The sequence below is a fragment of the Panulirus ornatus genome, chromosome 21, assembly GCF_036320965.1.
Source record: "Panulirus ornatus isolate Po-2019 chromosome 21, ASM3632096v1, whole genome shotgun sequence".
NCBI classification, from domain to species: Eukaryota; Metazoa; Arthropoda; class Malacostraca; order Decapoda; family Palinuridae; genus Panulirus; species Panulirus ornatus.
Genome location: NC_092244.1, coordinates 4,693,882 through 4,710,416, shown reverse-complemented (window position 1 = coordinate 4,710,416; position 16,535 = coordinate 4,693,882). Strand labels below are relative to the sequence as shown.

Here is a 16,535-nt window from a genome sequence, read left to right as displayed (position 1 = left end):
TATGCATTTGAATTTAATGGACTTGATTTTGGTTTTGTTGAATATGTTATAAGCTCACACTGCTGTAAAAGATAAAAACTTATGGCTTGTGATGAAAGTGTTCAAACTTGACCATGTCTTTGGTTGAGTCTGACAGATATAGGTCACTTCAATGATGACACATCTTGTAGTGAGCATCACCTCCCATGTCAATAAATGGGAAAATGTTTTGTTGGTTTTTTTGCCTTATGGATACAAACTGAAATTTCATTAACTGTAGTGCTATCCTGCCAATATTTATTTTTTCTAGATGTGGTAAAAGTCATTCCTATTAATATTCATGTATGAGAATGTATAGAATGTAGTATATAAAGTTTTGAAATGGTTTTAAAGTGCTTTATGGATGTGGATAACAGAGTATTGAATTGTTAGTTCCATGTTGGGAGTAAATGTGGGAAACTCAATGTGAGATGGAAGGAATGTTATGAAGTGAATGAATGTGAGGGGGAGTAAAGAGAGGTGGAATGAGTAAGTATATGTGCATGTGCATGAACAGCAAAAGTAAGTTCTTTCTTCCTTTCTTTTAAGTGTGTGTGTGTGCGTGTGCATATGTATACACTTTAATGTTGCTAGTTAGTTATGGTTTTGATAATTTCTTGTAATGAAAAGTTTGAACTCATAAAAAGCTATTACTTCTTGTGTTGGAGGCCTGTGAAGAAGTGAAATGAGAAGGCTTTGCTCATTAGGGATAAAAGGGAAAATCCAAATAATAACCTGTGGGTAGTCAAATTGTATTTCCCAGTGGACAGGATAACTTTGCACAAACCACTGTTTCCCACCATCTGCTTTCAAGGAGCAAAGCTTATACTGTACCACAAGCTCAGATGAAGTGAACATTCATAAGCTGCAAAACCCCAAGCTAATGCAAACAGAATATGAAAGAGTAAAGAACAGAAGGAAGTTCAGAAAGAAAAAAATGGATACTTGCTCAGTATCCTCCTCTGTAGGAAAAAGTACCTCTCGAGTCAGTTAGTGAGAAAACAAAGTGGGAGCATAGTTGAATGATGGCCTATGGGGAACTCGAGATGGAAATGTATTAGGTAGCAGTAGACTAGGAAGAGATGCCTTGTAGACTTGTAAGTACCACATCAAAAGTGTCCTCCAGATCTAGATTTAGGAAATGGTGGACAAAGAGGCTGGGTGGACTTTGTATTCTTCAAAGGCCAATATCATTTTGTGAGTCCTCAGATAGGTTGCAATGGAGATCACCTTTCAGACAGGATGTGACTTAAAGATCAATGCTTGATATGTGTGGTATTGTTTTTTGCTGACAGAAGAGCTTAGGAGGTAGGAAAGGTAAAAAGATGATACAAATAGTTAACATTAGAATTCACGTAGGTTTTCAAGATGCCTTCTGGTTGGAGATAGAAGATTATCCTCTTCCTTCCATTTAGAAATAAATTTGTCCCTATAAGCAATTTTGCTTTTTTATTCTATGGTAAAAACTTGGGGTTAGGGCTTTTTTATTCTATGAAGGTATGAAGCCTACTTTTTCTGTGTCCCAAGGATAGAGCAGTGAGAAGTTGGCTTTTGGAGAAAGACTTCAGCAGGGAACCTAAGTATGAAGGTATCAGGTTTAACCTTTGGCTTTATCATGGACCGAGTATATTGAAAAGTAGTGCTTGGACATGTTGAAGGAAAAGAGGAATACAGTAGTTTATAGTTTATCAGTTTTGGGACAGCAAAAATTTGTTCTGAGTTTAAGTGAAAGGGGTTCCTAATTTGGAGGTTTGAAGGCTAAGGTGTTGGTAGCTTTACCCTATTTGTGGAACAGAAGCAAGGGAACAAAGGGATGGGTAGATCCTATGTTTTGCTCAGTAAATATTTCTGGAGCATTAACCTGCCTTGCTGCCATACCTGTAATGATAATGTATGAAGAATTATGTGGTTATTTATATAACAAAAAGTAAGTGATTGATTTCATTCTAGTTTATGTTGCTAGGATTTCATTTGTCTGGACTTATTGTGGTCATATTGTGCAACATTAATTCAACGATACCACCAGTGAAATTGTCCACTATACCTTTCTTTTCTGAATATATAACTGGACAATGAGGTTAGCCAGCAAAAACTGTTTAAAGTTATGATGCTGCTTTCAGTCCTGGATATCTATCAATGAGGACCCTTATTCACATATGTAGTTGAGAATGTCACCACCGCTGGTGCTGTCTCATCTCAATTGGAGGTTGATGCTACCTCAGTTTCAGAGGCGTGGCAGGGGGTGAACTTTTGTTCACAACTGTACCTATTGGCTGGTGTTCTCTTGAACCACTTTAGAACAATGATACTGATGAAGGTAAAAAATCCAAGGATCATCTATTTCTTGGGATTTTTTTTTTTGCAGCAGGAAATGGGATGTTACCGTGAATATGTTGGCTGTAGTGCTGTTAATTTTGCAGAAATAAAGTTACTGCATCAGTGGGTGACCTGAGTGGATGTAAGAATGGGAAGGAGCAACCAAAGATGTTGTCATACCATATTTGAACTTTTTATTTAGAGCATCTTTTGGCAGTCTGTTAAAAAAAAGATAGGCCCCCTTAGAAATACTATTTGGAAATGATTTTTGGAAGAAGTTTGCTTAAGTGGTAAAAATTCCTTCTGAATTTAATGGAGGAACTCCCTGACCCGTTTTCCTGTCCTTTACCATGAAAAACTCAAGCACGAAACTTTTCTTCTTTTAGTTGTTGTTAGGATGGGGTACCTAGGTTAGTCTGTGGCCTTTTAAAAGAAGAGAGAGGTGCAGGAACAGGAGGAATATGCCAATTAGTATGCCTTTGAACTCATGAGACAGAGAATGACTGGTTTTGCATCCATGTTCAAGTTGCAGACCTACCTTCAGTACCTCAGATGAGGGACCCTGTAAATGCTGAAGAGCATTAGGCATTCATGAGATTAGCAGATCATTAACCTTATATACCTGTATAACCCCAGGACCCTTTTTATGTGCTACTGCTGCTTTAAAGATGTGCTGCAATCAGAAGCTGGGAAATGATGGGCTCCTTTGGAGCAAGAAGTTTTTTGAAGAGACAGTGCTCACTTTCATTAGCTGAAAATGAGAGCCACACTAAAGGTGATGTTTTACTTCCAGAGTAACCACACTAAAGGTGACATTTTACTTCCATAGTAACCACAGATTTGCAGAGTTTGGTAACATCAGTCAGAAAATATGATCTAATATGCTGGATGGAAAAAGAACTTATCCTCAGGGTGATTGAATATGGACAAGGCTTCATCAATTTAAGCAAACCTATACATGAAGATTGTTTGGAAGGAAGGTGTATGTGATAACTTTTTAACAAGGAGAAAAGTCTACTTCCTTTCTGCTCAGGGAGACAGAGATTAGATGGCCTACTAAGGTGCACCGTCTGAGAAGTCTGTAAGGTGTGGATTTTGTCTTGAACAGAAGCCAAGAAAATTTGGTGACAGGGTTAGGACTTGAATATTGCCAACGTTTATTTTCGAGTTAAAAAGCTCTCACGAAAATGGATTTTTGAAATCATTTTGATAATCTCTGATACAATTCATATATATAAGAGTTTAGCCAAGACTTTCCCAAAATGCAGAAGAGGTCCATAGACTTTGTTGTCTCAGTTGCTTCATGTTCAAAAAACTTCCTTGACTTTACATCTTGTCTTATATATTGACACTTTGATACAGTGCTCAGGTTGTGGACAAGCTACAGCATTTATGTAGCATTATGTTGTAAACTAATTTTATTCATGTTATGACTATTGTATCATTTAATTCTATATTTCAATAATGTATATGAATTTCATTGGAATGTTTCTTATATTTGAGTAACAATTTAAGGGCTGACATTATAAACTGAAATTGTTTCTTTTCTTGATAGATGCATGCTACACAGTCTGCAGAGGCTTAAATTTCCACATATGCTTTTCTACCTTACAACATCCCTTGAAAACCTTGTTTATAACAATGACCTCATTATCATTAGTTATTGATAAAAAGCCCTTTTTAAATTTGTAAGTCTCTTTTCCTGAATAAGGTAAATGCTATTAATACAGTATTTTAATTACGATTCCTTCATTCCATTTTATTAGATGATGAAAATTTAGTTTACTGCCGAGGAGGTTGTACAGACGTGGTTGAGTTTAGTAACATTTGCAGCTTAAAGTAGGCTACTTTGAATTATTTTAATGTTATGTGTAGTGGCGCAAGGCACTACCATGGAGGGCTACATCTAAGGCCAACACTCTGGCTTGTGTTTCCAGGTGAGTGCACTCGTAGCTTCAGTACCAACTGTACTGTATTAAGTATTTAAGTTGTCTCGCATGAGGGGAAAATCTGCTGCATGAGAATGTTTTTGTTATTGTAACCACAGGAATTTCTGATGTAAGAAGGAAGGCAGAAGATTTGCAGACCTTTTTATACAGAAACTGTATTTGTTTTTTGAATTAGAGCTAAGTGCAATTTCCAATAACTGGAAGAATTAGATCTTTCATAACTTAAATTTATATGACTTTATGTTTAGTTTAATTGGTTAAATTCTCAATAGACAGATCTATTAATATGTACTTTTGTTACTTGCTTCAGTGAAAAATCTTTGCATTTTATTTAAAAATAGCTGTTGTAGTTAATTTACTTATAATGGGATATTCTTTGTTACTTTCATTATATTTTTGTTTCCTTGAAATGCAAAGTTAATTAACAATTACAAATATGCAGTTGAATTTCATGTTCAGAACCAAATTTGTGGATATCTCAGTAGATTACTTTTTCTATTGCTTACACTACACTAAAACTTTCCTATTTGTAGCAGTTACTGATGAAAGTAGTAACAGTTAAAATATGATGATAAATTTATGATGACATGAAAATTTGAACAATGAAAATTATTTGAGCTTATTTTCACTAAAAACAGTTTTAAGAATTAGATAATTTATGTCCTTTATACAAAGTGTTTTTGTGGGTGATGTAAAATGGGCATACTTTTAGAATCTGCTCATAATGCATGACATATAAGGAAAATGCAGTTTCTTAACTTACTGTACATTAACATTGACAGAGGAAGCTGACGAGACTGCATGTGGATCGTGTCCTGGCTCTGGGCTCAATATGCATCTGCACCGGCAAAGTCCCCTCCTTGCTTCATCCAAACTGTCCTCCTCGCATCATGCCCACCTAAATTCACTAGATGTGTATAATCCCATTCTCCCCACACATTCAGAGCTGATATCTCTGAAGCCTTTTAAAGTTGGCTTTGAGGACCTAGATGATATGGCTGAGAGAGGTATTGACATCCCACGTCCAACAAGTGTAGTGAAAAGACCAGTAAAAGTGACCAATGGCTTTTGTGCCCCTGAACATTAAGATGAGATGTTCTATATTGTGACCTGATAGTATCTATGTAAGTTATGGTAAATGCTTTACTGAATTGAAATTATAATTACAACTTGGTAAACTTGGAAAAAGCCGTATATTAAACTGTAAGAAACTTTTATAATGGGTATATTACTATATATTACTAGGCTCTTTTAGAAATGACAGCTGTATAACATTCACTACCTAGGAAGATTAATGTTTGTCAGCAAGTACAGTAGTTGCTGTACCAAATTTTCAGTATTATGTGATAACTGTGTGTAGGCTCTAAACCTTATGTCCTGGGTCACTGAAAATCATAACCACCTTATGAATCAATGCCTTACTTAAACATTCGTAACTGATTTTAATAGGTGCCAGCAAGGGTCCAAAGCTCCCAGTGATACACTTATATTTCATGGCACATAAAAGAATCTCTATGGGATTATTCTACTTTGCATAAGTTTGAAAAGTTGCTGGATGGTCTTTACAAGTTGCAGATAAGGAAAGCATTACTTCCAAATATTTAAAAATCATTTAAGACACTCATATCACTAGAGCATGTGTTTAAAATGTGAATTAGGATATAATGTAAATAATAGAAAAAATATGCAGTATTGGGGTGTCATCTATAAGAGTGACAGTGAAAAGCAGAAATTATAATCCAAACATGTTTAACCATTTTAATGCAGTGGTTTGAGCCTTTGTACACATATGTATATTAATTGTTTTGTGTTGGTATGCATGCAGGGATGACCTCTATGTTATGTCAGTGGTAGCAATTAAAAATCCTTCCAGTGATGTATGGTGAGTTTAATGCAATACTGAAGTGATTTTCTCCTGATTTTTTGATTCTGTAACTGCAGGCATGCCTAGATTTTATATAATACAGCACTTTGCAGAGAACATTGAATGGCAGGACTAGTGGGGATTAAAATTTTTAAGGCCCTTTTGTTGAGAGAGAGAGAGAGAGGATCCCACAAAGGTCCCCTTCTGTACATACCCAGTGATAGGAGTTTTGTTCCCAACAGCAGAGACATACTAATGTACAATGATGGGGTCTGTCACTATTATAGTCAAGATGTACCAAAGTAATGACATGTTTGGTCTTCTGATTGTATGAGTTTACTAATACAATCACAATGCAGACATACCAAATATGACTCGTTTGGTCTTTTGTCTCGAACACTGTTACCTTAAATCATAGGCATCTGAGATTATAAGAGGACACATTTCATTATCTTGACAGTATAGAGGTATCAGTAGTGCATGACATGCCTGGTTCCATCACCTGTCAGTTCACGTATAAGAAAGTATGACCCAACATATGATATAGTAACCACTCATTGTTAAAAGGACATATGAATTAGTTGTATCATTAAGCATACCCTTTGGGAAATTTCAAAAAATAATTACTTGTGACATAACTGTCCTTAAAGTAGAGGTCATCACTGCATCAAGATGGAAATAGTTAATGTTAGACCATAATATTTATGTAGTTTGTAATGTGATAAGCATATCCATGGAAAGATGAGTTCTAGTTAGTAATAGCTGAAAAATATGCAATAATTTTTCAAGTTAGTTTATGGTATCTAAAGATGATATCTTTCATGCCATTTTTCCAAAAGATGGTACTTCTAATATACAGTTATTTATCCTTGGCTCAGGTTGGTCATGGTGACCAGTATATGCATAGTCACATATTTTTTTCATAATTTCCTGTGAAAATAATGTGCTCAATATAAGGCTATTAATGCAAGTTATTTATTTAAAATAACTGATAAAACTATGGACAGAGCTAAACAAACTTTGAGAAGATTTGTGTTGAGTGCAGTTGTGGTTTTATCTCAGTGGAGATACATGATGACATGTTTGTGGAAGATTTAGCTTTGATATCCCACTGGAAGTGGAATATTTTATATTGTGAATAACTGTGATGCTCTAAAAGACATAATGGTAATAATTTGTATTGTCGAACTTTGTTGACTAATTCTGATGTTAGCAATATATTTTTGGGATATTGTTCTTGTAATTCATGTACAATATTGGCTTTGATATGTACTTGATTTACTTTATTCGATGCTCATCGGCTTTTTCTCATAAGTTTGATCTAAAGGGTATACTGATTTTCTATTGTACTGTACTGACTATCAAAAAAGGCTATTATCTGTTTTGTAGAGTATTAAAACAGTGCACAGCCTAGAGTTTTTGTGGTTTGTGCTTCAGTTTTATTGAATCTCATCACCATAAATTACTCGGAGAGCTTCATGAATCCTGCTGTTAATCAAACAAGTCTCAGCAGAGGAATGGTTAGTATTGCTAGGTACTGAGGTCGATGTGTTGTCAATGGGCTGAACCAGGGCATGTGAAATGTCGGGTAAACCATTGAAAGGTCTGTGGGGCCTGGATGTGGATAGTGAGCTGTGGTTTCGGTGCATGTGAAGTGTCTGGGCTAAACCATGGACAGGTCTGTAGTGCCTGGATGTGGATAGGGAGCTGTAGTTTTGGTGCATTACACATGACAGCTGAAGTCTGAGTAAACGAATGGGGCCTTTTTTTGTCTGTTTTCCTGATGCTACCTTGCTGAAGTAGGGGTTAATGATGCTGTTGTTTGTGGGGCAGGGTAGTGATAGGAATGGCAAACTTGCTATCTGTTTAGTATTCTGTTGGATGTTCATCTTTAGAAATAACACAAAAAAAGTGTGAGTGAAAAGGGAAAAAAGATGTTTAAAAATATTTCAATTACATAATTTCTTTTTCAATCTTAACCTTTAATAACTTTATTATCTTTTTTCCCCCACACTAGAATGTGAGTATTTTCCACATTACAGATAAATCAAGAGGCTCATGAGAACAACAGTTACACTATTATGTTGAAGATCCCAGGTCTCGTGTATTAAGCAGTGCCAAAGTGGGACAATGTAAATGAATTGGTAGTAAACAGAAAAGAACAGGTGTTTAAAAATCCAATTTTGTAGATGAAATTTACTACAGTATTTATATGATGAATGACAATCTCAGATGGAGGTGTTAAGATCTTTATTACTCAATATTTTAACAAATATGGAAAAAAATCTACCATTTTTTTCTGGATGGCTCTAATTCATATTTAGACAACGTGCTTCCCAACATCTATAGTTCAAAATGCTACTTTACACAACCTTGGTATATGGTCAGGTTTATAACCATATCCAAGATAATGAAATGATAAGCATTTATGAACCTAGAAGAAATACAATTATCTGGTATATTGAGAACCAGGTGTTTATGAAACTGTGTGAAATATATCTTCTGTATATAAAACTATTTACATTAATTCTAAAAAGTCTTACTAACAGGACTACTTGTCTTCTACATACAATACTGCACACTCTGCAGAATTACTCGCAACATTTACACGAAATTACACAACAATTATCATCAAAAACTCCAAGACGTGTCTATCTGTTTAAATAAAAATTACAACATAGTTATATGCTATTAATACCAAGAGTTTGCTCAAGGACAACAATATAATTTCTCATATACAACTTTACAACACATGTGAAACAATCAAGTTTATAGTTATGAAATATCTTTTGTATTCCTTGAGTGGGCATCTTCTGTCTAATTCCCAGCTGTGGAGTGTGTAAGGGAACTAGTCTTTCAACAACTCAAAGTGGACAAGACCTAGACGTTTCTGGCGGTCATGCACAATGTTCTTGGCCCAAGCACGGCACTCAATGTTGATAAGAACATTAGCTGTGAAAGTATACATAAAAGGAATAAGAATGATACACAATTAAAAAATATCTTGCTAAAGTTCTTTCAAAATATAAAGCATTTAGTTACTTAGGAGTAAATTTCATGAAAAAATTGGAACAAGGAGGGAGGAGGGGTATTTAACAAACACTGAACACCCTCTCGCTGCAACTTACATGTAGGTCGGTCAAACTGGACTGCCACAATTGGAGGAAGATAGCCAGGAGTATGCATGTATGGAAAGTAGTAAGAAGGGAATCCTTGCCATGGGAAGTATTTGACAGGGCCAATGTACTCCTGGTCAGCAGGGTTCTCTCCCTCACATGAAACCCAGATCATCTGTTGCCAAGGAAAAAATTATGAAAACTATATAAAAAAAAGTCTATGAACTACTATGCCTTAAACATAATATGTGAGCACTTTGAAGTGAGAATTAATGGGGTTATTTTCTTTCATTTGTTGTCTCAAAACAAATCATGTTTCTGCTAAAAATTCTCAGACTCAATACTTGTCAATATCAAAATCTATACTAGTCTCTGAAAGTAACAAAATTTGGACAATCAATAAATGTTTTCCGTGAAAACTTTAAAGCATACTTTCCTTGAACACCTTTAAGGATATAAACATTGCAACAGAAGAAAAATTACCAATAATGTCGTACATGGTACATCAGTATCCCAATATGTGGTAATGTGTTGAGGAAAAAATTCTCCCCTGTCACCTTCCTCCTTTCTTTCTCTTTAAAAGTCCTAATACTAGGGGAAAACTTCCAATTGCTGCTCCCACCCCTCTTAAAAAAAATTTCCACGTCATCCCCAGAATAATATGAATATACATGATATCTTATTTCGAAGTATGAAGATCTAATGAAATCCCAGCAAATCTCATTATATGCATAAAAGATATAAAGCCAATTATCTCGATTACACTCTCAAGAAGGCACAATCACAGTGACAAACTTAAGTAACATCAAGTCAACAATGGTATTCTGACCTGCATCATTTTGCAGCAAAGTAGGGAGTATTTACATGTCTTGCAAACACTTAATTTAATCCAAACCTACAACACATGACCCTTAGGAAACTATCGTCAATGAATGCAATGAAAAATATTTATACCTTTGGCATTTTGCCCTTATTTTCTATTGTACGATTTTGAATAACGTCCTTCAGTGACAGTGGCATCTCTTCGGGAAGTTCCTCAATGGATTGATACACATCAGGTGTCCACTGGATCATCTGCAAGGTAATTTTCATGTTATGGAATCTACTAACCAAATAAGAAGCTTGCCTGATTAATACATATTTTTCAGATAGACAATTTTTATTTAGTAGTCTAAAATGCTGTATCCCAGTTTTTAATTTGATCTTGTATATATATGTTTGCACTACTTTCTCAACACAAATAATCACTACAAACACATTATAGATCACCTTATTGAGTTTTAGAATAATACAGGGAGACTCGCGCGTGTAGCCCCAACTCTCACTCTTTTTGCATTTGTCGTCCAGCCAATCATCCTGGAAGATACACACCTCACCTTCCTTGGGAGGACTGTCTTCTGTGCATATTGTCATATGCTGCCCTGAGATCTCTTCGCTATTACCCTCATAAGCTAAATGATAAAATGAAACAGAGTAAAGCACGGCTATATGCAGAATATGTATGTCACAGAAAATGTAATTATTACTCACACGACTATTACATCATACACAATAACTTACGTATGATAAATTCATTAAGTGAATCCACCCAATGCTTGATATCATTATTATCTCCATTCTTATACCAAATCAGTGTTGATTCTATGTTTTCTACCCGTGGCAGTGGTCGGAAACCCATAGCTGCAGAGTAAAAGAAAATAAATCATAATCACTTATGCAACTTAACATATAACTTGGAAGAGATAATCAAACACATCATAAGAAATGTAAGGCTTCAAATTTAATTGAGGGCAAGAAGAGACAACCCTCAGGAGGATGCTTAGATTCCTGACTCCACCAGCCATTACAAGTATAGCTAGCTCAGTCCCCATAAGGATTAACAAGCAAACTTATTAAGTTATAATCCCCCAATATCATACTTTTTTCACATACACCTGGGGTACCTTTGGTGTAAATATGGAAGAAACTTATTAAATCATAATCCCCAATATCATACATTTTTCACATATACCCTTGGTGTAGATATGCAAGTATTAAGTTTCTACCATGTAATGTTCTTGAGTTATAAAGCTAACAATAATGGGTCCTAAAGCAAACGTACAGTTACATAAAAGATACACAAACCCAGAGTTCATGCAAGGTGGTCCGGCCTTCACATTACTTAAAAAGCAGCAGTTCCTTTTAAACAAAAAGGATAGCAAAGCAAAGGAAACAACATAATCTCTTGCATACACTTTTGAAATGGGATAAAATTTAACAATCTTTTCAAACTACCAGAAAATGGAAATCTGGGCAAAATCCAAGTATATGCACATAGAGTGAGCATGTCAGATAGTAATCCAACAATGAAGTTATACTCCATATAAAGAGAGAGAGAGAGAGTGTGTGCAAGGCAAGAATTTTTTCTTATGTTAGGAAGGCAGTATGCAATGACAAAACGTATACTGGGACTCACCAGGGTTTCGGAGGATGGATCCACCACCACCCGGGGTGTACTTGGGAAGATGGTTGGTGTCAAGCGTCTGATAAAAGGCTGCCATCATAATAGCAAAGAAGCCAGCCAGGCACGCATAGAAAATAATGTAGAACACAGTGATCTTGACTGAAAATACAAAAAGAGACTATGCAATACAAAGATCCAATCCTACGAAAATACAAGAAATAGATTAATTCTGTCTGCCTTGTACAGAATCTGCTTATACAAGAAAAAGAAAATTATACAGCAAGTCATAATTCCAAAAATGTTGTCATTTACATTAGAAATATGAATATGCCTGTTACACATCTCAATACATTACCATTAGGTAACTTATGAACATTATGCTAAACTGAGTGTAGTACTATAAGTAAAATGAAAAGGCAATTATATAATTTTCATTACTTGATCTAACCTGTTATAGTATCCCCACTTTCATTTACACAATATGTCTTCAAAGTTTCCCTCACTCATGTAAGACATTAATATTTACCTGCTGTACAATTAATAAAGAAAATAATTCCTTAATGCTTGAAGTTACAGCAATCATGAGCTGATTCAAACAAGTCATCCTATCCATTAAAAGGGACCTGAGAGGGATTAATCTGAGGAATTCATAAGTCATTAACTCATAAACTTGGCAAATATAATAAACAGACCCTTCATGAGCATTGTAATTAATACTAAAGATGAAACAAAAGGAACATGCATCCTGAAGACCAGCATTTTGTACAGTAAATTTCACAATGCAACAGGCTGGCTTATACAAACCTCTCTATTTGTAGGCATAATTATCTTCTTCCACAATGCATGCAAGGATATAATAAGAATCCAATACCTGACCAAAGAATTTCAAGCATCTTAGGATATATTCAGTAATGCATAACAGTATTTACTGATACTTCAGCTTTGTACAGATGAATGCACAAATAATTTTTGTGCAATACAACTATAACAAAAATATATCAAATACATCAGGTGATTTGCCAAATTTAATGAAATTTCAGTCTGCTTCACTACACCCAATTTCTTGAAGGAAACATGTGAAATTTAGATCTTATCCTCCTTGCCACTTGGCTACTCTGGATAATAATGAAAAAAAAAAAAGGATAATGGTACCATACTAGGAGTGCTGTATAACTACTTCCAAGGCAAAACTCAACTTAGGCTGCTTGCGTAATGGCACCTCAATAAGCTACAGCATATCTACATCTAGGACAAAACTCATTTTAGGCTACCTGCACAATGGAACCTTACTATGCTGGTTGAATAACTACTTCCAGTGCAAAACTCAACTTATGCTGGCTGCATAACTATGTTCTAGTGTGAAGTACATTTACGAGAATTAAAAGATAACTTCTTTAGTAATTTAATAATATGAGAAGGGACATTCTTAAAAAAAAAGAAAAAAAAATCTTCAAATTTCTCTACAACCAATCTCGTGGTATATGTATCACCATGCCCCTCCACTCAACTTTCAATTTTTCTTCTTTTAATCCCTACCCTTAACATACACTTTCTCCCCTGGATTAAACAATATACCTAAACAGCTTTTACAACCATGCTTACAACCTTTGCAATATCTTAGGAGGCAACACTGCAACCATCTAGTCCTCTGGTACCTAAAACTTATTCCAGACTCTTACATCATGAGAAAAAAATGTGCACCAACCACACTTCTCCATTTCTTGGTCCAGTCTTCAAACCTTCTAAAGTATCCCCTTTTTTCTTCCTTTATCATCTGTAAAGGCTCAACTTACTTTACCTTTATCAGCATTCTACCACTTCCTTGAACAGAGATGAAGTTTCCTTTGTTTCTCTAATATTCAGTACAATCTAAAGTATTTCTTCCATTAAATCACACTCTCTAGTTCAGATAATTTGCTGTAATTTCTTATTTTCTCTATTACTTTTGCCATCCTTTCTCAACTTTCTGATACTTAGTGCATACACTTAGATACACTTAGTGCATTAAAACTTGGCAACTCTAAAATCCTGTGACATCAGAAAGACCTCAGATTGAGGAAAATATCCTATTCAAGTTCAAATCCTGTGTCTAATGGTTGCTCTGAGTGAAAGCCATGTAATTTCACATTAATATGGCCATTTCTTATTCCATGCCCAGCATGCGCAACTTACCACTCAGTTTACACAATGATTTTACGTCTATGTACAGATTCTTACTTATGGTTTTTCCAATACTTCACAAACATTTTAGGTTTGGTATCAACTGCCATTTGGTGATGCCTTGTGCCTTGCAGTGTCTGACATTAAGCTAGCACTAAAAGAGCTATTCAAGACATCTGTATGGAATTAATCTTCATCATCAAGAAATTCAACTTAAAAGGATACTGAAGATCAAGGAACCATATGTTCTGAAATTCACATTCCATTACATGATGTCCAAGAGAACAAAACAAGAGGAGCTTATAGTTTGCCATACCTAAACACTATTACTTATGCCCTTTGTCCAAGATTACCCACATTAATCTCATTCCTATACTTACGATGCTCTCTGCCTTACTTCACCCCTGTACCAAACTTGTAAATATCCAACATATCCATGTATTTCCCTTGAACTGACTCAAATTAGTTGAATCTAATATCTATGGTTTTCATGTTACCCTAAATAAATATATTTTATACAACACAATGGTGTAAATCAAATTACCAATTTTCACTAAACTGAAGGAGCACATTGCAAGCAAGCCAAAACCATGCAAGAAGTGTATTAACAGGAGTTGTTTACCTCAAGGAAAACAGAGATCTGGTCAAGTACAGACATCCAGCCCTTTAAAGCACCTGGCATTGCCACTATCCTCCACTGCCAGATTTAATTTCTGTATGATCTGAATGACCAAACGTTTCCCCTCCTGTAATCCTTCTATGTATCAGGCTGCTTTAAGCACAAAAAAAATTAACTACGTTACATCATAAACAGTACACAAACTAATAATCAAAGATAAACAACACACACACACACATATATATATATATATATATAGTGATGATGTGAGGAGATGGAGCGAGTATTTTGAGGGTTCGTTGAGAGGAATGGAGTGAGTATCTTGAAGGTTTGTTCAATGTGTTTGATGATAGAGTGGCAGATGTAGGGTGTTTTGGTCAGGGTGGTGTACGAAGTGAGAAGGTCAGAAAGAATGGTTTGGTTAAGAGAGTAGTAGTAGTGAAAGCTTTGCGAAAAATGAAATCAGGCAAGGCGGAGGGTTTGGATGGTACTGCAATTGAATATATCAAGAAAGGGGGCGACTGTGTTGTTGATTGGTTGGCAAGGATATTCAATGTATGTATGGACTGGCAGAATGCATGCATAGTACCACTGTATAAAGGCAAAGGGGATAAAAGCGAGTGTTCAAACTAGACGCATACATTTGTTGAGTATTCCTAAGAAATTGTATAGAAAGGCATGTACAGAGCACCAGATCGGGGAAGAGCAGAGTGGTTTCAGAAGTGGTAGAGGATGTGTGGATCAGGTGTTTGCTTTGAAGATTGTGAGAAATAGAAAAACAGTTGGATCTGTATGTAGCATTTATGGATTTGGTGAGGGCATACGATAGGGTTGATAGACTTAGAGTGTATGGCGTGGGAGGTAAGCTGCAAGAAGTAGTGAAAAGATGTTATCAAGGAAGTAAGGCATGTGTATGAGTAGGTAGAGACGAGTGACTGGTTCCCAGTGAAGGTCTGTTTGCAGCAGGGGTGTGTGATGTCCCCATGGTTGTTTAATATGTTTATGGATGGGGTGGTCACAAGGTAAATGCAAAAGTTTTGGAGAGAGGAGCGAGTATGCAGTCTGCTGGGGATGAAAGGCCTGGAAGCGAGTCAGCTGTTGTTCATATACCTATATTTACACATAAACGCCCATACATGCACATCTGCAGATGTCTGGGCACAGGAAATGGTAAGGCTCCTTAAGTATTCTAGGTTCAAAGGGTGTTCATCGCATGAATGAGGCGAGGCACTGATGGGGTGTTGCTAGAACCAACATTTTCTTGCTTTTAGGTGAGGATTTGGGCTTTTTACTAAAAAAGGCATTCGCCAAAAATCTTGAAGCAAAGGTGATAAAAGCACCACCTGTAAGCTTAAAAATTCTGAAAATGAAGTGGCAGCTATGAAGAGTAAAGAAAGAATCTCACCTCAAGATAGCCTGAAGCACATATGTCATTTGAAAATACATGATGGACTTACACACACACACACACATATATATGTATATATAACCCCTGGGGATAGGGGAGAAATAATACCTCTCATATTCCCTGCGTGTCGCCGAAGGCGACTAAAAGGGAAGGGAGTTTTCCAAAAGAAGGAACAGAGGAGGGGGGCCAAGTGAGGATATTCCCTCAAAGGCTCAGTCCTCTGTTCTTAACGCTACCTCGCTAACGCGGGAAGTGGTGAATACTATGAAAAAAAAAAAAAAATCGTGTTTCATTTTCCCCGTGGACTCATAGGAATATACTTGATTACGCGCAAAATTGTGATCCTTTCCAATATATATACTGGCCCACAGCCTAGCGGTAGCATTCCCGCATGTTGCACAGGGGTCCCGGGTTTGATCCTGGCTGTTGGAGGTTTGTATGTTCTATGAAGGTGCGCGTTCCTAGGCACTTTGTTCGTATACATCATATATATATATATATATATATATATATATATATATATATATATAAAGGGGAAATGTTAGCTGCGATGAGTAGTACCACTGACAAATGGAGGAAAGACGAGGATAAAGGAAGAATAGTGACGTTTTAAACGACGGCTGATGATAAATGTGGCTGAGA

The 16,535-nt window shown here is 36.0% G+C and overlaps 2 protein-coding genes across 3 annotated transcripts in view; one reads left to right on the top strand and one right to left on the bottom strand.

Moving 5' to 3' along the window:
* Ttd14 (TRPL translocation defect 14) overlaps positions 1-8,827 on the top strand; it is a 100,900-nt gene extending 92,073 nt beyond the window's left edge. Inside the window, exon 12 of one of the 2 annotated variants that reach the window (XM_071675525.1) lies at positions 5,066-8,827. In XM_071675525.1, coding sequence (XP_071531626.1) covers positions 5,066-5,370 — 305 coding nt within the window. In that variant the 3' untranslated portion in view covers positions 5,371-8,827. The remainder of the gene's footprint in view (positions 1-5,065) is intronic. The other variant, XM_071675523.1, reaches the window with a different exon arrangement.
* LOC139756286 (sodium/potassium-transporting ATPase subunit beta-like) overlaps positions 8,381-16,535 on the bottom strand; it is a 30,893-nt gene continuing 22,738 nt past the window's right edge. The window contains exons 2-7 of the mRNA XM_071675526.1: positions 11,719-11,865; positions 10,824-10,943; positions 10,533-10,714; positions 10,218-10,337; positions 9,276-9,438; positions 8,381-9,099 (exon numbers count right to left, since the gene is read on the bottom strand). Of these exons, the coding sequence (XP_071531627.1) occupies positions 8,996-9,099; positions 9,276-9,438; positions 10,218-10,337; positions 10,533-10,714; positions 10,824-10,943; positions 11,719-11,865 (836 nt within the window). The 3' untranslated portion in view covers positions 8,381-8,995. The remainder of the gene's footprint in view (positions 9,100-9,275; positions 9,439-10,217; positions 10,338-10,532; positions 10,715-10,823; positions 10,944-11,718; positions 11,866-16,535) is intronic.